General features: G+C 47.2%; 1 protein-coding gene and 1 pseudogene across 15 annotated transcripts in view; one reads left to right on the forward strand and one right to left on the reverse strand.

Moving 5' to 3' along the window:
- The window catches only part of GRAMD1B (GRAM domain containing 1B), a 284,882-nt gene that overhangs the window by 244,344 nt on the left and 20,269 nt on the right, over positions 1-20,269 (forward strand). For all 15 annotated transcript variants that reach the window (XM_033203816.1, XM_033203818.1, XM_033203820.1 and 12 more), the window contains 7 exons: positions 2,266-2,350; positions 2,919-3,022; positions 4,114-4,209; positions 12,833-12,913; positions 15,607-15,722; positions 17,488-17,644; positions 18,778-18,967. In XM_033203816.1, the coding sequence (XP_033059707.1) occupies positions 2,266-2,350; positions 2,919-3,022; positions 4,114-4,209; positions 12,833-12,913; positions 15,607-15,722; positions 17,488-17,644; positions 18,778-18,967 (829 nt within the window). The remainder of the gene's footprint in view (positions 1-2,265; positions 2,351-2,918; positions 3,023-4,113; positions 4,210-12,832; positions 12,914-15,606; positions 15,723-17,487; positions 17,645-18,777; positions 18,968-20,269) is intronic.
- On the reverse strand, positions 10,314-12,548 carry LOC117080517 (annotated as a pseudogene).

Consider the following 20,269-nt stretch of genomic DNA (forward strand, 5'->3'; position numbering starts at 1 on the left):
ATAGACATGTGTTGGTTGGATGAAGGAGTCTCCAGACTGGCTGACTTAGCAGGCCAGGGCTAGATTCACCCGCCCCTCTCCCTGCTGCTGCTACAGCTTTGTTTTAGGGAAAGTAGCGGCCCCCTAAATTTGCCTGTGGGTTGGAGACTGTGGTCAAATGCCCTGTACCTCCACTTCTGTGGATACCTGAGCTGTCACTGGATATGCGAGAATCAAGGGGGAGAAGGCACTAGGACAGAAAATTAGAAATGGGAAGACTTGGGGCTTCAAGGGGTTGGAGGTCTGACATCCACTTTCACCTGAAGTGTGTTTGGGGTCTCCTGGTCGGCTGCTCCTCAGGCTGACACTGGAACTTTGTAAATATGAAGACCCAGTAGAGGGCTTGGAAGGCTAGTGGGGGCCCCAAAGCAGGTGAACATCTCATTCTCAAGGGAGTGCGCTCTTTTGGGGAAGCCCTTCTGCTTCCTCTTGGCAGGAGGACCAGGAGCAGGTACCCTTCAGAGGCAGCACAGAGCGGGGGCTCAGACAGCACTGAGTCAGACTGCCTCGCTCGTATGCCACTCCCAAGTTGCTTAACTTCACTGTTTCTCAATTTCCTCAAGTGCAAAATGGGAGAATAAAAATAATCTGGGGTCTGATGCAATGACCCACGCACAGGGCTTATGGCTGTGCTTGGCATGTGATAATAACTCCGTGTGAGCCGCACAGCAGCATGAGAAGGTCACTTAGGCATAATGAGAACTCACTGGCGATCAGGTGGTCAAGCTGGGGTTTTCAGTGTGTGGACTCTGTTCTAAGAGGCAAGGGGGCCATCTAGATTCCATATCTCAGTACCAGTTTGAAACTAATCTATGGGCCAGAGGAATGTTGTTTTCTAAGGTTTAGTTTTGTTTTGTAGCCATAGGCTACACCCTAGGCTGAGGGTCAGCAGCACTGTCTCTGGGTAGGTGGTCAGTGCATCATAGATGGAGTGCGGGTGTCTCCCTGTAGCCGTGCGTGGCTCGTCCCAGGTTGTGCACTTGCTTTCGTCTGTCATCCCTGGTGCTCCTCCTCTATGGGCACATATTTTCTTTTTAGTTCTTTTTTATTCTTTATTTTTTTAAGTGTAAGATTGTAAGCCCTCAGGTCGGGTGTGGTGGCTCACTCCTGTAATCCCAGCACTTTGGGAGGCTGAGGTGGGTGGATCACTTGAGGTCAGGAGTTTGAGACCAGCCTGGCCAATATGTTGAAACCCTGTCTCTAGTAAAAATATAAAAATTAGCCAGATGAGGTGGCACATACCTGTAGTCCCAGCTACTTAGGAGACTGAGGCAGGAGAATTGCTTGAACCCGGGAGGCAGAGGTTGCAGTGAGCCAAGATCACACCACTGCACTCCAGCCTGGGTGGCAGAGCAAGACTCTGTCTAAACAAACCAATAAACAAACAAGATTGTAAACCCTCAAAGGGCAGGATTTCTGTGTATTCAGCTGGCTCATGGGATTTCCAAGGAGGATTTGCTAAGGCAGTTTCTGGGTATGAGCCTCTCCGAGGCAGCCGTGTTGCTGGGAGGGAGGTGAGCACAGAACCGGGGGTCATGAGATCTGACACTGACCAGCTGAGGAGCTGGGGCAGGGGGCTTCTCTCTGGCCCTGGTCTCTTCCTCGATGCTGTAAGGATTGGATTAGATAATGTAAGGATGGAGAGGGGAATTGGATGCCTCTCCTGTGCCAGTTGTGTTTTTCAGTTCTCTACCTGTGTGCTTATTGCAGTACTGGTTTTATGTTTTATGTGATTTCTTAGAAAATCATGTCTTTTCCACACAGCCAAGTGCTCACTCTGGTAGTCATGACAACACCTTCTTCTGAGAGGGGCTCTGGGCAACATCATGGGGCACTGGGCAGCCTTCTTGGGTCCTGGCTTCACTGTCAAGGTGGTGTTGGCAGAAGGCAGAACAGCAGTAGCTGGCATGGTGGATCCCAGGAAGCACCCTGGAGGTGTCCCTCCTTCCTTTCTCTTATCGGGGTATAAGGAGAGCCCCCCTTGCTGTATCTGACATTTTCTCATTGGTGGAGGCCCTGGCTGCAAAGCGTTTCCCAGCACCAGATTCTCCCCACTGTGTTTCTCCACACCGAGCCCCGTTCCTCAGCCTGGCCTCCTAGGGTCTGTAGGAGGGCAGAGCCTCATCTTTGCTTTTTAAACACACAAGCAAGTGCTCCTCCTCTTGCCCTTCCTTGCTAACCCCACAGAACCGGGTGCGTCTGCTAACCTTGGCCATTGTTACGCAGGTATTAAGCCCCACCTACAAGCAGAGAAATGAAGACTTCAGAAAGCTCTTTAAGCAGCTTCCAGACACGGAGCGCCTCATTGTTGGTGAGTTGGGTGACCTGGGAGGGGATGGGGAGGAAGTCTGGGGAGCCCCCGGCATAGCACTCAGGGTGCTTCTGTCTAGAGCCCTCAAGCCAACCCAAGTAAGCAAGGGAACAGGGAGAGAGGCTGTCCAGAGCCCTGGACCCAGCTGTCAGGGCTCCAGGCTGAGTACCAGGCTTGTGGCAGCCTCGAGAGCCCAACCTGGAGTGAGTCACTGGCACTTTTATCTCTGCAGGTGGCCCGGTGGCAGAAGGGGTTAGCATAGTTGTGGATGGGGGAGGGAAGTTAGTTGAGTTTTGTTGGTCTTTCCCACCTCTAGCTTCCTTGGCCCACTTTGCCGTCACATTTATTTGTCTGCCTCTAGGCAGTTGCACGTCACGCCACCTTTACGCTCCTCGTCATGAGATGGTAGGGACTTCCTTGGCTGCTAGTTCAAGTGCCTGGCACCCCTTGTCCATGGTGGGCGCTGGGCTCCCCCAGTGCTCGTGGGAGGGATGACATGCCTACTCTGCAGTGGTTTGCTGAAAATGCTTCCTGCCTCTGAGCTCCCCTATCTCCGCTCCTACCACAGATTACTCATGTGCACTCCAAAGAGACATTCTCCTTCAGGGCCGACTCTACCTCTCTGAAAATTGGATCTGCTTCTACAGCAACATCTTCCGCTGGGAAACTCTGGTAAAGACCTGGGCATGCTCCCCTGAGCTGTCTCCTTGGCTGTGGCTGAGCAAGCTGCCCTCCCTTTCTTCCTTTTGCTGACTTCATGCTCTTCCCAAGCCTTTGCGTAATTAACAAAAGCATGCCTGAGTCTTGAAAGATACTCAATTCTAAGTCCCAATAATAAGGTCTCCTCTGCCATGTTTCCCCTTCCTCTCTCCCCTTTGGGTGTGGAAGAGAGGACTGGGAGCATTTGCTTTTGTCAAATGCAGGCAAATATTTGGCATGAGTGACTGCAGGAGGAGGCATAGTCAAGTAGAAAGGGCTTTGGCCTTGGGACTCTGAAGAACCGGCTTGCACAATTTCTGGGTTCTGCAACTAATTAGCAGCGTGATTTTAGGCTAGTCCTTTCTTTGCCTCTGTACACTAAGGAAGAGAAAGATTAACTAGATGTTTTTTCGTTTGTTTTTTTTAGACAGAGTTTCACTCTTGTTGCCCAGGCTGGAGTGCAATGGCAGGATCTTGGCTCCCCGCAACCTCCATCCCCCAGCCCCTGAGTTCAAGCAATTCTCTTGCCTCAGCCTCCTGAGTAGCTGGGATTACAAGCATGCGCCACTACACCCAGCTAATTTTGTATTTTTTAAGTAGAGACGGGGTTTCTCCATGTTGGCCAGGCTGGTCTTGAACTCCTGACCTCAGGTGATCCACCTGCCTCAGCCTCCCAAAGTGCTGGGTGTACAGATATGAGCCACCACGCCTGACCTAACTAGGTGATTTTTATGGTCCCACCCTGCACCAGTATTCTGTGTTTCTGTAAGTGGCAAATAATGGCAGGACCTCTGCACATTTAGCAGACTATGTAGAAATTAGAAAGCTCCTTGCCCAAGAATCAAGATACTCATGGCTGTAGACAAGGCTCAGTCCCCACTTTGCGGTTTGCCCACTGTGAAATAAAGGGGTAAACCAGATGATCACCAATGTGGCCTTTTTCAGGGTTATAAATATGTGATCTGATTGTCCCTGTCTACACTAGCGCCCCCTGAACACCATTTACCTGACTTACTAATGCCCCCCTTTGCTTGTTACCCATTCTCTGTCCTCTTGGATGCCAGCTGACAGTCCGTTTGAAAGACATCTGTTCCATGACTAAAGAAAAAACAGCTCGCCTCATACCCAATGCCATCCAAGTTTGCACTGATTCAGAAAAGGTAAGTGGAGTCTTACTCTGGCCTTTCTAATCCTCCCTTACACCCCCTACTCTTGTATTTCTGCCCTTTCTTGAATTGCATGAATATGCAAGGCCAATAGGATAGGGATGAGAGGCGCTAAGGGTGGTGCAGATTCCAGGAACCACCTCCTGGATGGACAGGCTGGGCGAGGCTGAGGAGGGGGAGGATGGAGTGGCCAGACATTGGACCTGGAGCCAGAATACCTGAATTTGAGTCCCTCGACTGTTAACGTGTTGTGTAGTATGTTTGAGCCTAAGTTTTTCACCTGCAAAATGGAGCCAGCAATACCTATTTAACACAGTCTTGAAATGATATCACATATCTGAAAACACTAAATTGTAAAGCAGTATGCAAATGTTAAGTAGTCGTCATTATGTATGAGCTTAGCTGATTGTCTCTCGAGAGGATGGGGTGTCAGATAGAAAATGGATTGTCCTTATCAGTATGGGGAGGAAATGTCAGCTAAAATTCAGGACAGAGCAAACTTTTCACTAGAGCCTGAAGATGAAGAGGTCCAAGGCTAGGGGTAGACTGGGTTTCTGCTGAAGGCCGAGTTTACAGTTTGGACTCAGGCAGTTTGGTGGCAAGAGTCAGGAGACTGTGGGGTCAGATAGTGTTTGGTTTGACCTATATTTGTTTTTTTTGTTTGTTTTTTTGTTTGTTTGTTTTTGTTTTTTTTATTATAGTTTAAGTTCTAGGGTACATGTGCATAACGTGCAGGTTTGTTACATATGTATACTTGTGCCATGTTGGTGTGCTGCACCCATCAACTCGTCAGCACCCATCAATTCATCATTTATATCAGGTATAACTCCCGATGCAATCCCTCCCCCCTACCCCCTCCCCATGATAGGCCCCGGTGTGTGATGTTCCCCTTCCCGAGTCCAAGTGATCTCATTGTTCAGTTCCCACCTATGAGTGAGAACATGCGGTGTTTGGTTTTCTCTTCTTGTGATAGTTTGCTAAGAATGATGGTTTCCAGCTGCATCCATGTCCCTACAAAGGACACAAACTCATCCTTTTTTATGGCTGCATAGTATTCCATGGTGTATATGTGCCACATTTTCTTAATCCAGTCTGTCACTGATGGACATTTGGGTTGATTCCAAGTCTTTGCTATTGTGAATAGTGCCGCAATAAACATACGTGTGCATGTGTCTTTATAGCAGCATGATTTATAATCCTTTGGTATATACCCAGTAGTGGGATGGCTGGGTCATATGGTACATCTAGTTCTAGATCCTTGAGGAATTGCCATACTGTTTTCCATAATGGTTGAACTAGTTTACAATCCCACCAAGTGTAAAAGTGTTCCTATTTCTCCACATCCTCTCCAACACCTGTTGTTTCCTGACTTCTTAATGATTGCCATTCTAACTGGTGTGAGATGGTATCTCATTGTGGTTTTGATTTGCATTTCTCTGATGGCGAGTGATGATGAGCATTTTTTTTTTTTTTTTTTTGAGGCGGAGTCTCGCTCTGTCGCCCGGACTGAAGTGCAGTGGCCGGATCTCAGCTCACTGCAAGCTCCGCCTCCCGGGTTTACGCCATTCTCCTGCCTCAGCCTCCCGAGTAGCTGTGACTACAGGTGCCCGCCACCTCGCCTGGCTAGTTTTTGTATTTTTAGTAGAGACGGGGTTTCACCGTGTTAGCCAGGATGGTCTCGATCTCCTGACCTCGTGATCCGCCCGTCACGGCCTCCCAAAGTGCTGGGATTACAGGCTTGAGCCACCGCGCCCGGCCGATGAGCATTTTTTCATGTGTCTGTTGGCTGTATGAATGTCTTCTTTTGAGAAATGTCTGTTCCTATCCTTTGCCCACTTTTTGATGGGGTTGTTTGGTTTTTTCTTGTATATTTGCTTGAATTCTTTGTCGATTCTGGATATTAGCCCTTTGTCAGATGAGTAGATTGCAAAAATTTTCTCCCATTCTGTAGGTTGCCTGTTCACTCTGATGGTAGTTTCTTTTGCTGTGCAGAAGCTCCTTAGTTTAATTAGATCCCATTTATCAATTTTTGCTTTTGCTGCTGTTGCTTTTGGTGTTTTAGACATGAAGTCCTTGCCCATGCCCATGTCCTGAATGGTATTACCTAGATTTTCTTCTGGGGTTTTTATGGTATTAGGTCTAACATTTAAGTCTCTAATCCATCTTGAATTAATCTTCGTATAAGGAGTAAGGAAAGGATCCAGTTTCAGCTTTCTACTTATGGCTAGCCAATTTTCCCAGCACCATTTATTAAATAGGGAATCCTTTCCCCATTTCTTGTTTCTCTCAGGTTTGTCAAAGATCAGATGGCTGTAGATGTGTGGTATTATTTCTGAGGACTCTGTTCTGTTCCACTGGTCTATATCTCTGTTTTGGTACCAGTACCATGCTGTTTCGGTTACTGTAGCCTTGTAGTATAGTTTGAAGTCAGGTAGCGTGACGCCTCCAGCTTTGTCCTTTTGACTTAGGATTGTCTTGGCAATGCGGGCTCTTTTTTGGTTCCATATGAACTTTAAAGCAGTTTTTTCCAATTCTGTGAAGAAACTCATTGGTAGCTTGATGGGGATGGCATTGAATCTATAAATAACCTCGGGCAGTATGACCATTTTCACAATATTGATTCTTCCTATCCATGAGCATGGTATGTTCTTCCATTTGTTTGTGTCTTCTTTTATTTCACTGAGCAGTGGTTTGTAGTTCTCCTTGAAGAGGTCCTTGACATCCCTTGTAAGTTGGATTCCTAGGTATTTTATTCTCTTTGAAGCAATTGTGAATGGAAGTTCATTCATGATTTGGCTCTCTGTTTGTCTGTTACTGGTGTATAAGAATGCTTGTGATTTTTGCACATTAATTTTGTATCCTGAGACTTTGCTGAAGTTGCTTATCAGCTTAAGGAGATTTTGGCTGAGACAATGGGGTTTTCTAAATATACAATCATGTCATCTGCAAACAGGACAATTTGACTTCTTCTTTTCCTAACTGAATACCCTTGATTTCTTTCTCTTGCCTGATTGCCCTAGTCAGAACTTCCAACACTATGTTGAATAGGAGTGGTGAGAGAGGGCATCCCTGTCTTGTGCCAGTTTTCAAAGGGAATTTTTCAGTTTTTGCCCATTCAGTATGATATTAGCTGTGGGTTTGTCATAAATAGCTCTTATTATTTTGAGGTACGTTCCATCAATACCGAATTTATTGAGCGTTTTTAGCATGAAGGGCTGTTGAATTTTGTCAAAAGCCTTTTCTGCATCTATTGAGATAATCATGTGGTTCTTGTCTTTGGTTCTGTTTATATGCTGGATTACGTTTATTGGTTTGCGAATGTTGAACCAGCCTTGCATCCCAGGGATGAAGCCCACTTGATCATGGTGGATAAGCTTTTTGATGTGCTGCTGAATCCGGTTTGCCAGTATTTTATTGAGGATTTTTGCATCGATGTTCATCAGGGATATTGGTCTAAAATTCTCTTTTTTTGTTGTGTCTCTGCCAGGCTTTGGTATCAGGATGATGTTGGCCTCATAAAATGAGTTAGGGAGGATTCCCTCTTTTTCTATTGATTGAAATAGTTTCAGAAGGAATGGTACCAGCTCCTCCTTGTACCTCTGGTAGAATTCAGCTGTGAATCCATCTGGTCCGGACTTTTTTTGGTTGGTAGGCTATTAATTATTGCCTCAATTTCAGAGCCTGCTATTGGTCTATTCAGGGATTCAACTTCTTCCTGGTTTAGTCTTGGAAGAGTGTAAGTGTCCACGAAATTATCCATTTCTTCTAGATTTTCTAGTTGATTTGCGTAGAGGTGATTATAGTATTCTCTGATGGTAGTTTGTATTTCTGTGGGGTCCATGGTGATATCCCCTTTATCATTTTTTATTGCGTCTATTTGATTCCTCTCTCTTTTCTTCTTTATTAGTCTTGCTAGCGGTCTGTCAATTTTGTTGATCTTTTCAAAAAACGAACTCCTGGATTCATTGATTTTTTGGAGGGTTTTTTGTGTCTCTATCTCCTTCAGTTCTGCTCTGATCTTAGTTATTTCTTGCCTTCTGCTAGCTTTTGAATGTGTTTGCTCTTGCCTCTCTAGTTCTTTTAATTGTGATGTTAGAGTGTCAATTTTAGATCTTTCCAGCTTTCTCTTGTGGGCATTTAGCGCTATAAATTTCCCTCTACACACTGCTTTAAATGTGTCCCAGAGATTCTGGTATGTCGTATCTTTGTTCTCATTGGTGTCAAAGAACATCTTTATTTCTGCCTTCATTTTGTTATGTACCCAGTAGTCATTCAGGAGCAGGTTGTTCAGTTTCCATGTAGTTGAGCGGTTTTGATTGAGTTTCTTAGTCCTGAGTTCTAGTTTGATTGCACTGTGGTCTGAGAGACAGTTTGTTATAATTTCTGTTCTTTTACATTTGCTGAGGAGTGCTTTACTTCCAATTATGTGGTCAATTTTGGAATAAGTGCGATGTGGTGCTGAGAAGAATGTATATTCTGTTGATTTGGGGTGGAGAGTTCTGTAGATGTCTATTAGGTCCGCTTGGTGCAGAGATGAGTTCAATTCCTGGATATCCTTGTTAACTTTCTGTCTCGTTGATCTGTCTAATGTTGACAGTGGAGTGTTGGAGTCTCCCATTATTATTGTATGGGAGTCTAAGTCTCTTTGTAAGTCTCTAAGGACTTGCTTTATTTGTTTGTTTTTTTAAGTAGAATTATTAAAAAACAATCGAAGGCCTGAGTGTTGAGAAGCAAATGGGGCCTCTGGGGGTCCTGTCCTGCAGCAGGCCTGACTTTCAGATGACAGTGCTTATAAGGCAGATCAGGGCCTTCCTGGGCTATGCTAGTTCTTTCCATTTCAGACGCTAGGTTTGGATCCTGGGGCAGCTGCTCAACTCTACCCAACTCTACCATGGCTACCTGGGCTTGGAGAATATGTGAATATTAGCTACTTTTACAGTCAAATAGGGATCTTGTAGAAGAAACAGGTAGACAGACCTATCAAAGTCTCTCACTCTGACCCAGCAAGCAGGTGAAGTGACTGTTGGTCCTAGTTCCATTGTATGTTGGGCTGCAGGCCAGTTCCAAATAGCCCAGCTCCTTTTTTTTTTTTTTGAGATGGGGCCTCACTGTGTCGCCTAGGCTGGTCTCAAACTCCTAGGCTCAAAGATCCTCTAGCCTCAGCCTCCTGAGTAGCTGGGACTACAGTGCATGCCACCATGCCTTTTTTCTCTCTTTTTTTTTGAGACGGAGTCTGGCTCTGTCGCCCAGGCTGGAGTGCAGTGGCGTGATCTCGGCTCACTGCAAGCTCCGCCTCCCGGGTTTACGCCATTCTCCTGCCTCAGCCTCCCGAGTAGCTGGGACTACAGGCACCCGCCACCTCACCCGGCTAGTTTTTTGTATTTTTTAGTAGAGAGGGGTTTCACCATGTTAGCCAGGATGGTTTTTCTTTTTTTTTTTAATGAGACAGGCACTCACTATGTTACCTAGGCTGGTCTCAAGCAACCGTCCTGCCTCAGCCTCCCAAGTAGCTGGGACTACAGGCACAAGCTACTGCACCCAGCTCCAACTCTTTTCTTTATGCAGATACAAAAGGCAAACCTTGGTGCCACACTTAGTCCTTCATAGCAGTCCTGGCTCATCCTCCTAGCCTTTCCCTAGTATTTGCATCAGTGGCTAACTAAGCTGATGGCAGACCTCATCCTGGGGTAATACTCATTCAGGGAAGTAGCAACAAAGGCGGGTGGGGAAAGAGCTCAGGTCAGATTTACATAACGTGATGTGTAGCATAACAGGTGCCCATGACATCTCAGCTACTTCTAAAGTTGATCAGAAAAAGGTATGGAGGCATTAAGACCTGAAGCACTGAGTTAGTCCATAACCCTGGGCTTCAGAACAAGGTTTAGTTTTATTTTCTGGCAGAATCTTTTTAAATATAAAATAGATAAAACACATCTCAAACCTGCAATCTGCCAGCATGCCTTGTTTCTATAAGATGCATGCTAGACCACGAAACTACGTAGCAAAAGGTCTTTAAGAGGATTTGGTTGGTAGAAATAGAACAAGCAGATCTCAGGGAAGCCTAGGCTAGTCCCAAAGCCGAGCTACATCCCTGAACGCTAGAGGAGTCCTTGTCTTTTCAGGTCCTCATATGTCTTTTTATTCCCAACATTCCCACTTGAGTCTTCATATTCTTCCTCAGTGTCAGGCTGCCATCATTCTGACGCCATCTGCAGTTTCAGTTTGGCCCACAGGGAGGCAGCCTCTTCAATCTGTGTCACCTTAGCAAAGTGAGCAGTGTTCGGGATGCCCAAACACCTTCATGCCATGAGCCTGCCGCCATTCAGCGAAGGGCTGCTGGAAGGCTTTGGGTCCTCGGCAGGTGTCGTTTCCACAGTTCTCACAGTTGTCGTTGATACTTAGGCCGTGAAGCTTATACGGCCAGTAGGGAATGGGTTTGCCATCCCAGCCAAGTGGCTGGATTTTGGGTTTGTAAACGATCTCGTTCTCTTCATCTTCACTCTCACTCTCGCTGATTTGCTCTTCTTCCTCTTCTTCTCGCTCTTCTCCTGTCCTTTCTTGCTTGCATTGTACATTTTCATGGGTGAGATGTCGCTGTTCCCCGAGAATCTCTACATATTCATAGATCTTCATAGATCTGGGCTTCTAGAAAAGCAACGTCTTTGTTCCTTTCAGTGTCTCACTTGGTGCCCTTTGACTTGGGATTTTTGGCAAACAAAGAGTTTTCAAGTGACTCCAGGGACTTTCCTTGGGTGCTGAATAGTCTCTGGACTCACTCTTCTGGGGTCCTGCCACATTTCAGTCCTAAATCTAAGAGAGCAGATTTCAATCTGTCCACACCCAGAGAGGGCAACTCCTCCCAGGAGGAGAGTGCAGAGAGGTCAAGATGGGCTCCAGCGTGCGTCAGGGCACTGCTTGTCTCTTTCGGCCATCCAGGAAAGATCCCATTCTCCCATTTCTTCTCAAATTCAGCCTGAATCTTCCCAGAAAGTTCATTCTGATCTTGGAGAGGCTTCACTCTGTGTGATGGTGAGGGTACTCAAGCAGCATCTCTGGGTATCTCTTAACGCTCTGCATTCTTCCTGTCTTTAGGAATGTCAAATAATTGGTCTAAGATGGATAGGTGTGTGATATAATCCAGCTTCTCAGATGCCTTCAGGTTAATGTACTTGAGGTAACAGTCATGGAGATCGAGGTAATGACCATATCCCTCTTCATCTGTGAACTCCACCCAGTTTTGTGCCTCTTCACTTGGATTCTCTCAAGCCTTCAGGAGCTCCTCAGATTCCACTGACATTGGCACATAGATCTCATTCGGGTGCTTCTGGTGGAATTCCTTTATTTGCTTGAGTCTGTTATAGAAATCAGCAAACTCACAGGGTCCTGAAATGTCATTGAGCTCCTCCTTTCGTAATCCATCCTTATCATACAAATCCCTCAGGTTCCCACTGACCTCCATATACCTATCGTGCATGGCCCGAGTGCAGTGATCAGAATTGGTCTGGTCCCAGAGCATGAACTTCTTAGTGAGCATCTCTTTGGCTATGATGTCCATGAGCCATTCCTTCTTCTCATGATAGCACCACTGCTGCTCCAGTATTGTCTCAATCTTCCCTTCACCACGGCCTCTCGTTGTTTTTTGAGGCGCAGTCTCGCTCTGTCACCCAGGCTGGAGTGCAGTAGCACTATCTTGGCTCACTACAACCTCCGCCTTCTGGGTTCAAGCGATTCTTGTGCCTCAGCCTCCTGAATAGCTGGGATTACAGGCGCCCACCACCACACCTGATTAATTTTTGTATTTTTAGTAGAGGCTGAGTTTCACCATGTTGGCCAGGCTGATCTCGAACTCCTGACCTCAGGTGATCCATCCACCTCAGCCTCCCAAAGTGCTGGGATTACAGGCGTGAGCCACAGCGCCCTGCCCGGTTCAACCTATGTTTTGGACACTAACCAGCTTCTTGATTATAAAAGTTGCCTAACCTCCACCAGCCTGTTACCCTTTATTAGTTGTTAGCTTTGTTTATTATCTAAGCCTTTTTGTGTGGTTTAAATGAAATCGCTTTTGTGGACCACCTTGTGGTTGGTCAGTAAAATCTTCATTACTTTCTTTCTGTCTGTTTAATGGGTAAACGCCACAAGAGCAGGATCTTTCTGTGTTGTTTCTTGTCCCTCACACATGTAGATTAGTGCGTAACACATACTAATATTCAAATATTTGTTGAATGAATGAAATAGGTCAGCGGATCAGTAGGTTGTGGGTTTGTCTTGTCCTTCCATTTAGGCTAGTTCATAGCTCACCCCTTACCCGGTTCCAGTAGGTAGGTGAGGGACATTTCTTATGGAGATGAGAATTTCAAAACAGGGAGAAAAGCACTGAGGAAAGTGTGGGTAAGAATGGAAGGACTTTGTCACACTGGGAACTTAATAGTACCAGGTACCCAGGCCTCTGGTGTGCTGACCCCATCTCTGAAGCGGATGTGCGTGATCACAGGTAACTGAGAGTCATTAGTGTTTGAGGATGAAGTCAGTATCTTTTCTTAAAGGAAGGAGGACCATGTCTCTCTTAATGACATTGTAATTCAACAGATATTGATTGTTATTTTCTTTTCCAATCTAGCACTTCTTCACTTCGTTTGGGGCCCGGGATAGGACGTATATGATGATGTTCCGGCTCTGGCAAAATGCTCTCCTTGAAAAGGTAAGTACTGCCGAGTTTGCTTTTACTGTGAGACTGGCTATCTCTACAGAAGCCGGTGTCTCCTCAGGGTTCTGGGAATCCCCCACTGATAGTATTCTCCCACTGATAGTATTGACCTGAGTCCTGAAAGTCGCATGTAATCTTCCATGAATGGCCGGCCTCAACACCTCCAGGAAGGCACTTCAGTTCCACTGCTTTGAAATGTCCCAGGATTTTCTCTAATCAGTTATGGTCATGCATGCAGCCATGAAGAAAGAAGTCCTTAAATTCACAGACCCCCAGGAATAGGAGGCACAGCAGGATGAGGGCCACCAGGGAAGCCCCAGGGTCGGTCAGGAGATAGAACGGGAAAGGGGAAGAAGTGGGCCAGAGCCTTTAGTGTAGTTTTGCAGGAAGGAGCCAGGGAGGCAGGGCAAGCAGGCCAAGCAGGCCAAGCAGGTCTAGGATTGGCTAGTTTGAATTATTTCAGCAGGCTGCAGGTGCCTCAAGTTGCCTGGAAGCTCGGACGCTATAATAGATAATGGGGAGGGTGGGAATATGAGCCTTGGATGGGCTGGCTGCGTATGAAAGGCCCACTCCTGGATGAGTTATTTCCTCTCTCTAGGAGTTAGCTAACCCTGATGGGTCCCTCCCCAGTCAGCAAAGCCCCAGCTGCCACAACATAAAGTACAAAAAATGTAGTTAACACAGCCACCACGAATTGACTAGTTGAGTGTTTAAATGAAACTATGAAGAGACACTGTGGAAGGCACCCCTTCATGCAGTGAGCTGTGATTGCGCCACTGCATTCCAGCCTGGATCACAGAGCAAGACCTGTTTCAATTAAAAAAAAAAAAAAGGTCCCACTCAGATGTAGATGCAGTTGAATGTTGAGAAACTGTCTCTAAGCCAGAGAAAGATGTAGGAGAAAATGCACACACACACAGGCACACATATAATGTTTCCCCCAGGATTAATTTTTATGTGTGTGTATATATATGTGTGTGTGTGTGTGGTGTGTGTGTGTGTGTGTGTGTATAAATATATGATTGACGTGTGTAGTTAAATATATACATATATTGGCCTTGATTCTGGCCCAAGCAAAAGGCCATGTAAGAAAATTGTGTGGATTTATTATTTAGAGTTTCTTCTGTTCTGAGAGTCTGTACCCCTAGTATCACTCCTGATAACTTATTTGAGCTGCGGTCCTCTGCCTTCACTCACCATCAGTACTAGTAAAATGACCATGTGTTTTAGTCTCCACTGGCAGGTTTGAGTTTTCAGCTCACAGCTGCTGTCGTTTTTAAATAAGACACGGGGTCATTCCTATACTTCGCAAATGCCCTCACAAATAATTGTAGGACTTGGGCCTGCTGAAGAGGGTCTGCTAATTGTCCTGATCGTGGTTGGCCAAGGCAAGCCGGGTGGCATTGGTCAGGGAAGGCTGCAGAGAGCAGGCAAAGAGTGGAGCAGGGCAGGACATGGTTTGGCAGAGAGGCAGATGTGTCCCAGGCAGGGTGAATGTTGCGCATAAAGGCCAGAGATAGGAGGGGGAGGTCCAGGAGAGAAGGAGGTGATACCTCCCTCAGGCACTATGAGGGCCAGCGTAGAGAGCTGCCACCCCCAACCCCGCTGGCCTAGAGGCAGGGCCCCAATTCTGCCATTCCAAGTACTTCTTAGTCAGAAAGCTGGAATCCTAGCTCAATATACTCTGCCACCTGCCTGCTTCTTAAACCATACCTGAAACCGTGGGCTTGGGAGCTCTCAAATTCTTTAGGAAGTCTATTGGTGCAAACATTTTTGAAATGGGATTTCTTTTTAAGATAATGATTGCTTCTGTTTTTCTTCCTACGCTTGCCCTCTCTTCCACACACTTATCCCTGCCACCTTCTCCCCTTCCTCCCAGTCTGAGACTCATTCATGGTCTCTGCCTCTGATCTTAGTTCTTTGACATCCCGTTGCCTCTCTTTGGAGACTCTGAACCCAATGAGAACAAACTTTTCTTAGGGCAGTGTTTTCTGGGAGGACACATAGGCACCCAGTGAAATAAGAAAACACTGGAACTAATGCTTAGAACTGCAGGCAAACAGATTCTACCTCAGGTTGGGTGTCACGAGGTTAGGTGAGATGACCTGTAAGGTTCCTAAAACTGTGGGAACATAGGACTCTACCCAAAGGAACTGTCCAGCTATGGAATGGGCCACCTTTGAGGTTGAACCTCCTTCTTGGAAGTGGTCCAGTAGGGTCTGTAAGGCCACAGTTAATATAAGAGGAGATGTCTGTGCAGTGTGGTGGGACACTGGGTCAGTGGACCTCTGGGCATTCATTCAGAGTGCTAATCAGAAGCTCTGGGATGGCCTTGGCCCCAGAGTCACATGGATTTATGCCGCTCAGTGCTGGACCTTTTCCATAAGAGCAAAAGGTGAGACAGTTACCATCCTCTGGGAGCCAGTTGGTCACGTTCTACAAAGCTCTGTTGAGGGATCGGGCACCGAAAGGCCGGTTCCTGGTTTTGTTGAAGTCCGCCTTCCTGGGCAGCAGACTGGTGTCCTGCTGAGACCCCCAAGGCGGACGGGGGTGGTTGCTGGCCTCTCGTTCAGCTAAGGAGAGAGGAGTTTCTCCTCCTCTCCAGGGGAACCAGCCAGGCTCAGTGCCTCTGTGCACAGTGGGGGACCTGAGGAGGAAGGCTCAGTCGCTCCTTTTCTCCCCTGAAGCCTCTGTGTCCCAAGGAGCTGTGGCACTTTGTTCACCAGTGCTATGGGAACGAGCTGGGCCTGACCAGCGATGACGAGGACTACGTGCCCCCCGATGACGACTTCAACACAATGGGGTGAGTGAGGCCAAGGGCGGCTGCCCAGAGCAGCCATGCAAATGCCTGCGGGAAGAACCTGCCAGGCAGAGGGAACGGCACGCATGCCCGTGCAGCCATGGAATGAACCATGGAATGAACAAGGGAAAGTGGTCCCAGGTCAGGGAGCTTGAGGGGGCAGAGCCCAAGGGCCTGGCCAACTTTATGGTTGGCTTTTACTAAAAGTGGGATGGGAAAGTTTGGCTTAGGTAAATGCTAAGGTCTGATTTAACATTTCAGCAGGATCACTCTGGCCTCTGCACTGAGAATACATTGAAGGGGAACCAGAGCAGAGGCAGGGAAAACCATTAAGAGGCCGTTGAGTAATTTAGGTAGTTAGATGAGGGATGGTGGTGGTTTGGAGGAGAAATGGCAATAAGTGTTTAGTTCCTGAATAGATTTTGAAGGATATGTTGATGGAACAGAAAAGAACCAAAGGTGGCTTTTAGACTTTTTTGGTTTTACTGCCTAGAAGGATGGCATTGTTGCAGACAGAGATGGACAGTACTGTAGGCAGAGCAGGTTTCAGGGGGAAGATCAGGAGGGCAGTTTCAGGCAAGTTGAGATTGAGATGCCTGTTAGCCAAATGGAGATGTCAAGTGGGCATTTAGGTATGGAGTGTGAAGGTCACGGGGAAGCCTGGGCTGAGGCCATAAATGCAGCAATTATTGGTCGATAGTCATGAGATTAGCTGAAATTTCAAGTGACTCGGTGAACATAAAAAGAAGTTCAAGGACTGCCTGGGAGCACTCAACGAGGAGAAGAAGCAGCTGAAGAGAGCTTGAAAGCACATGTGGGCCCTAGGAAGGTTTCCTATCCTGGGAGCCAAGGGAAGGAAGTGAAGCAGAAGGCATTGTCACTGTGTCACATGCTGTCGATAGGTTAAGGAAGATGGGAAGATGTGCCCGTAGACTGGCACAAAGCATGCTTGAGAGTGGAAGGGTAGCTAGCTGCAGGCTTGGTGGTGGTGCCAGAGGCATACACAGGGAGAAAGCAAGAAAAGAGCATTGAATGTCTGTTGTGCTTAGGTCTGGGCTCAGTCGAAATAATAGTCTTGTCGCTTAACCTCTACGAATACCTATCTGGTTATCTCTAAAATGCACATAATGATTTCCAGAGAGTTGCCAAGCATCTGGATTTGATAAGTACAGGTCAGATGAGGATGATGATGATAGGGTGATGATTGCTCTCTTGGAGGAGGCAAAGGCAGCATCCCTGAAGTGTTCCTAGACGGGCACCTACCTTCATCTCAAGGAGGTTTTCTTTCTAGGTGTGTAATGCAGGGAAGTTTTCTAGTTGTCATCCAGAATTTGGGCAGTGCCACTGAAGGAGCGCTCGCGTCCAGAGTCCTGTCTTAGTCACTGTTTGGGAAATGAAATGCATGCTCAGAACCCAGAGATTTGATTCAGAGGCTTAAGATGGAATGGGCACTCACGGGAAAAAATAGCTTAAGACAAATAATCCTTTCATTGAGGTAGGGATAACTCTAAGGAGGCTGCCTAGAAAAGGTGAGTTCGCAGCCAGAAATTTTACATGGGGGGCAGGGAGGGGTGGGGTGGGATGTGAAGGAGATTTCAGGAGAGCAATGGGGTAAGCGGGGGAGTTTTGGTTAGAGGAAGATCATATACAAAGTGAAGAAGCAGGAAATCTCATAGATTTGGATGAATTGAAAGGTCTGAGATTCTTAGAATACTTGGCCGTCTTGAACCACTGAGGTTAACGTGGGCTCACTGGTGTCTTCTCTCAGATACTGTGAAGAAATCCCTGTGGAAGAGAATGAAGTGAATGACAGCTCATCCAAGAGCAGCATAGAGACCAAGCCAGACGCCAGTCCACAGCTGCCCAAGAAATCCATCACCAACAGCACACTGACATCCACAGGGAGCAGTGAGGCACCCGTCTCGGTATGGGCAGTCAGCCTTTGGCTTCTACCCCCAGTCCTGTGGCCAGCATTTCCTAGCATAGTTCACTGGGAACCCAATCTGGGAAGCAGGTAGAGAGGAGATTGGTTACATTGTGTTCCGTTTCTTCAAGGAGGCATTCTGGAGCAGATAGGCTCTCTGCATTCTAGTGGCGTAGCCCGGGGTCCAGAGCTGGGGCTAGGTGCCTGGGGTGCAAGATTGGGTTTGACTTCTGAGCAGATGAAAACCATTTCAAGTCCGCTGTGTGGGCTTTGCTTTTGCTGGACTGCTGCTGATCAGCCCTTCTGGTAGAGAACAATCCCAGGTGTTTTTTCACTGCCTTGATCTGACGTCAAAGTCATGCATGAATATAGAACTGTAGAACAATTCATTGTTTATCCACTCATTTGGTTGATATTTATTGAATATACGTATTGTGGCTTGTTTCTCCACTGTGGTAGACTTTGTGGAAGCCATAACAATGTGTAAGAGGACCTCTGTCCTCTGGGACTCTGTTATAGAGGAGGTAGAACCTTGTTGAGGAAAGAGGGTCAGGGCGTGTGCTGGCAGGCAGGAGAACAGGTAGGGTTCTTCAGGAAAGGACTCCCTCCAAAGGGAACCTTGTGTTTCAGTAGGCTGTGAGTCAGACCACCTGCCCTTAGAATGAAAACGTTATTCATTGGATGCCTGGTCTTTATTTTCCATCTCTGAGGTTATCTTTAAAACGTAAAGTGTTGTATTGATTCCCTTCCAGGGCTAAGGAGAGAATGAATTTTAAAAAATGCTTATGAAGCCTTTCGAGCTTCTTAGGATAAACAGGTACTACCTGGAGGCAGGCTGACCCTGTTGCAGGATGGTGCAGGTGCGGCTCCAGGAAAGGGCCTGGCCCTGTAGGGACCAGCTTGTTGTGCTGTTGGAATGGCGAGCGTGAGAAGTGCAGTCAGTAGTCCTTGTACGGTGTCTGCCCATCCTCTGTGGCAGCTCTGGGGAAGGGCTTTGGAGCCTGACTCTGACTTCGCTCCTGAGCAGCTGAGCTGGGAGTGTGAGAGCTGCCAAGGCTGGATCCCTAATCTCCTTTCGGAGAGTAGATCCAGACCAGGTTTCCCTGGTGGGTGACTCCTCTGTCGTGGCTGCAGTTTGATGGGCTGCCCCTGGAGGAGGAGGTGCTGGAGGGAGACGGGTCCCTGGAGAAGGAGCTCGCCATTGACACCATCATGGGGGAGAAGATTGAGATGATCGCTCCTGTGAACTCCCCTTCACTGGACTTCAATGACAATGAGGACATCCCCACTGAGCTCAGTGACTCTTCCGACACACACGATGAAGGTGGGCGTTTGAAAACGGGTCTGGAGTGGCCCTTTCTGTGTTTTGAAGGCTGAAAGGAGATCTCTATGTGGGGACTGGAGTTACTCTCTAGGCTCCTGGTGAAAAGATGGGAGCAGGGCTTCTTTAACAAAAGGCACCTGTGTTATTAGTCTACATCCCTGTTTTCAGTTATTTGCTGTAGGAGCCTCTCATAGATAATGCTTTGTTTTGTCATTTAGTCTTGTCACTAAATTTACCCCCTGTTGACATTGGCTTGCCTTGTGGCCGCTACCCTCAAAGACATGCAAGGCTAGGCAATGTGTATAAGCCACAAGGAAGGCGCCAGTCAGCTGCTCCCTGGAAATAATTAGATTTTAACAGAAATAGCCTGAAGATAGTTGCAAAACTTGTTAATGCAAGTTTTGCAGCATGGGGTATTTAGGCCCAGCTAGAAGAAAAGGTGTTGCTGAGTCAAACAGGGTTTGGAGACTCCCTTGTTTCTCTAATTTTTGTAAGCAGGTAGCTTCTAACTTCATGCCTGCATAGGATTAACTTCTAGGACCTCCCTTGGGCACATGCTGCTTCTTACCTTCCGTGGAGAGAAGCCAAATTCTCAGCATTCAAGAAATCAATTGATGGATGTCCTCCACTGAATGAGTGGTCTGTTATGACTAGTGAGCGTATGAACACAGTGCTCCCTTGTGAATCTGTGGACACCTCTCCTAGGGGCCACCTGCAGTGGTTTTCTAACCTTTGGTTGATTTACCCACCCCCATGTAGAGTCCAGGGTCAGCACAAATGACTGCATGGGTTGGGTACTGCCTAGTTCTGGGGTGCCATTCACATAAACGAAGGTGTGAATACCCCCTGTGCTGCGCTTGTGCAGTACCCATCTGTGCAGTCATAGGACTTGACCCTACAGGGCACTTCAGAGTTCTCTGGTTTCCTCAGGGTCCTGGGGGTGCCAGAAAGGTCAGCCTCCTCCTGAGATCACATACCCACCCACGCAGGTGCAGTAATTAGGGACTGAGGGGTGCCAAGGGCTCGGGTGGAGCACTGAGGCTTTAGCAGCTCACCTGTATCCTCAGATGCATTCTCCTGTAGCAGCTGGAAAATTCAGATTACAGGTGAAATTCCCTGGCTGGTGATCTTCTGTATATGGACCCCTGATGTGCCGGGAGGGCTCTGCATCCCTGAGACTGAAGGCAGCTCCACTTTTGGAGCCCTCCCACACCTTGCTCTGTGCGCCTCTCATTCTGGTTTGAATTCTTATTTTGCTATATGATGAAGCTGTAATCCTAAGTTTAAAAGGGGGAGTAGGTA

Source organism: Trachypithecus francoisi, unplaced genomic scaffold (assembly GCF_009764315.1).
Source record: "Trachypithecus francoisi isolate TF-2019V2 unplaced genomic scaffold, Tfra_2.0 Lachesis_group8, whole genome shotgun sequence".
Lineage (NCBI taxonomy): Eukaryota > Metazoa > Chordata > Mammalia > Primates > Cercopithecidae > Trachypithecus > Trachypithecus francoisi.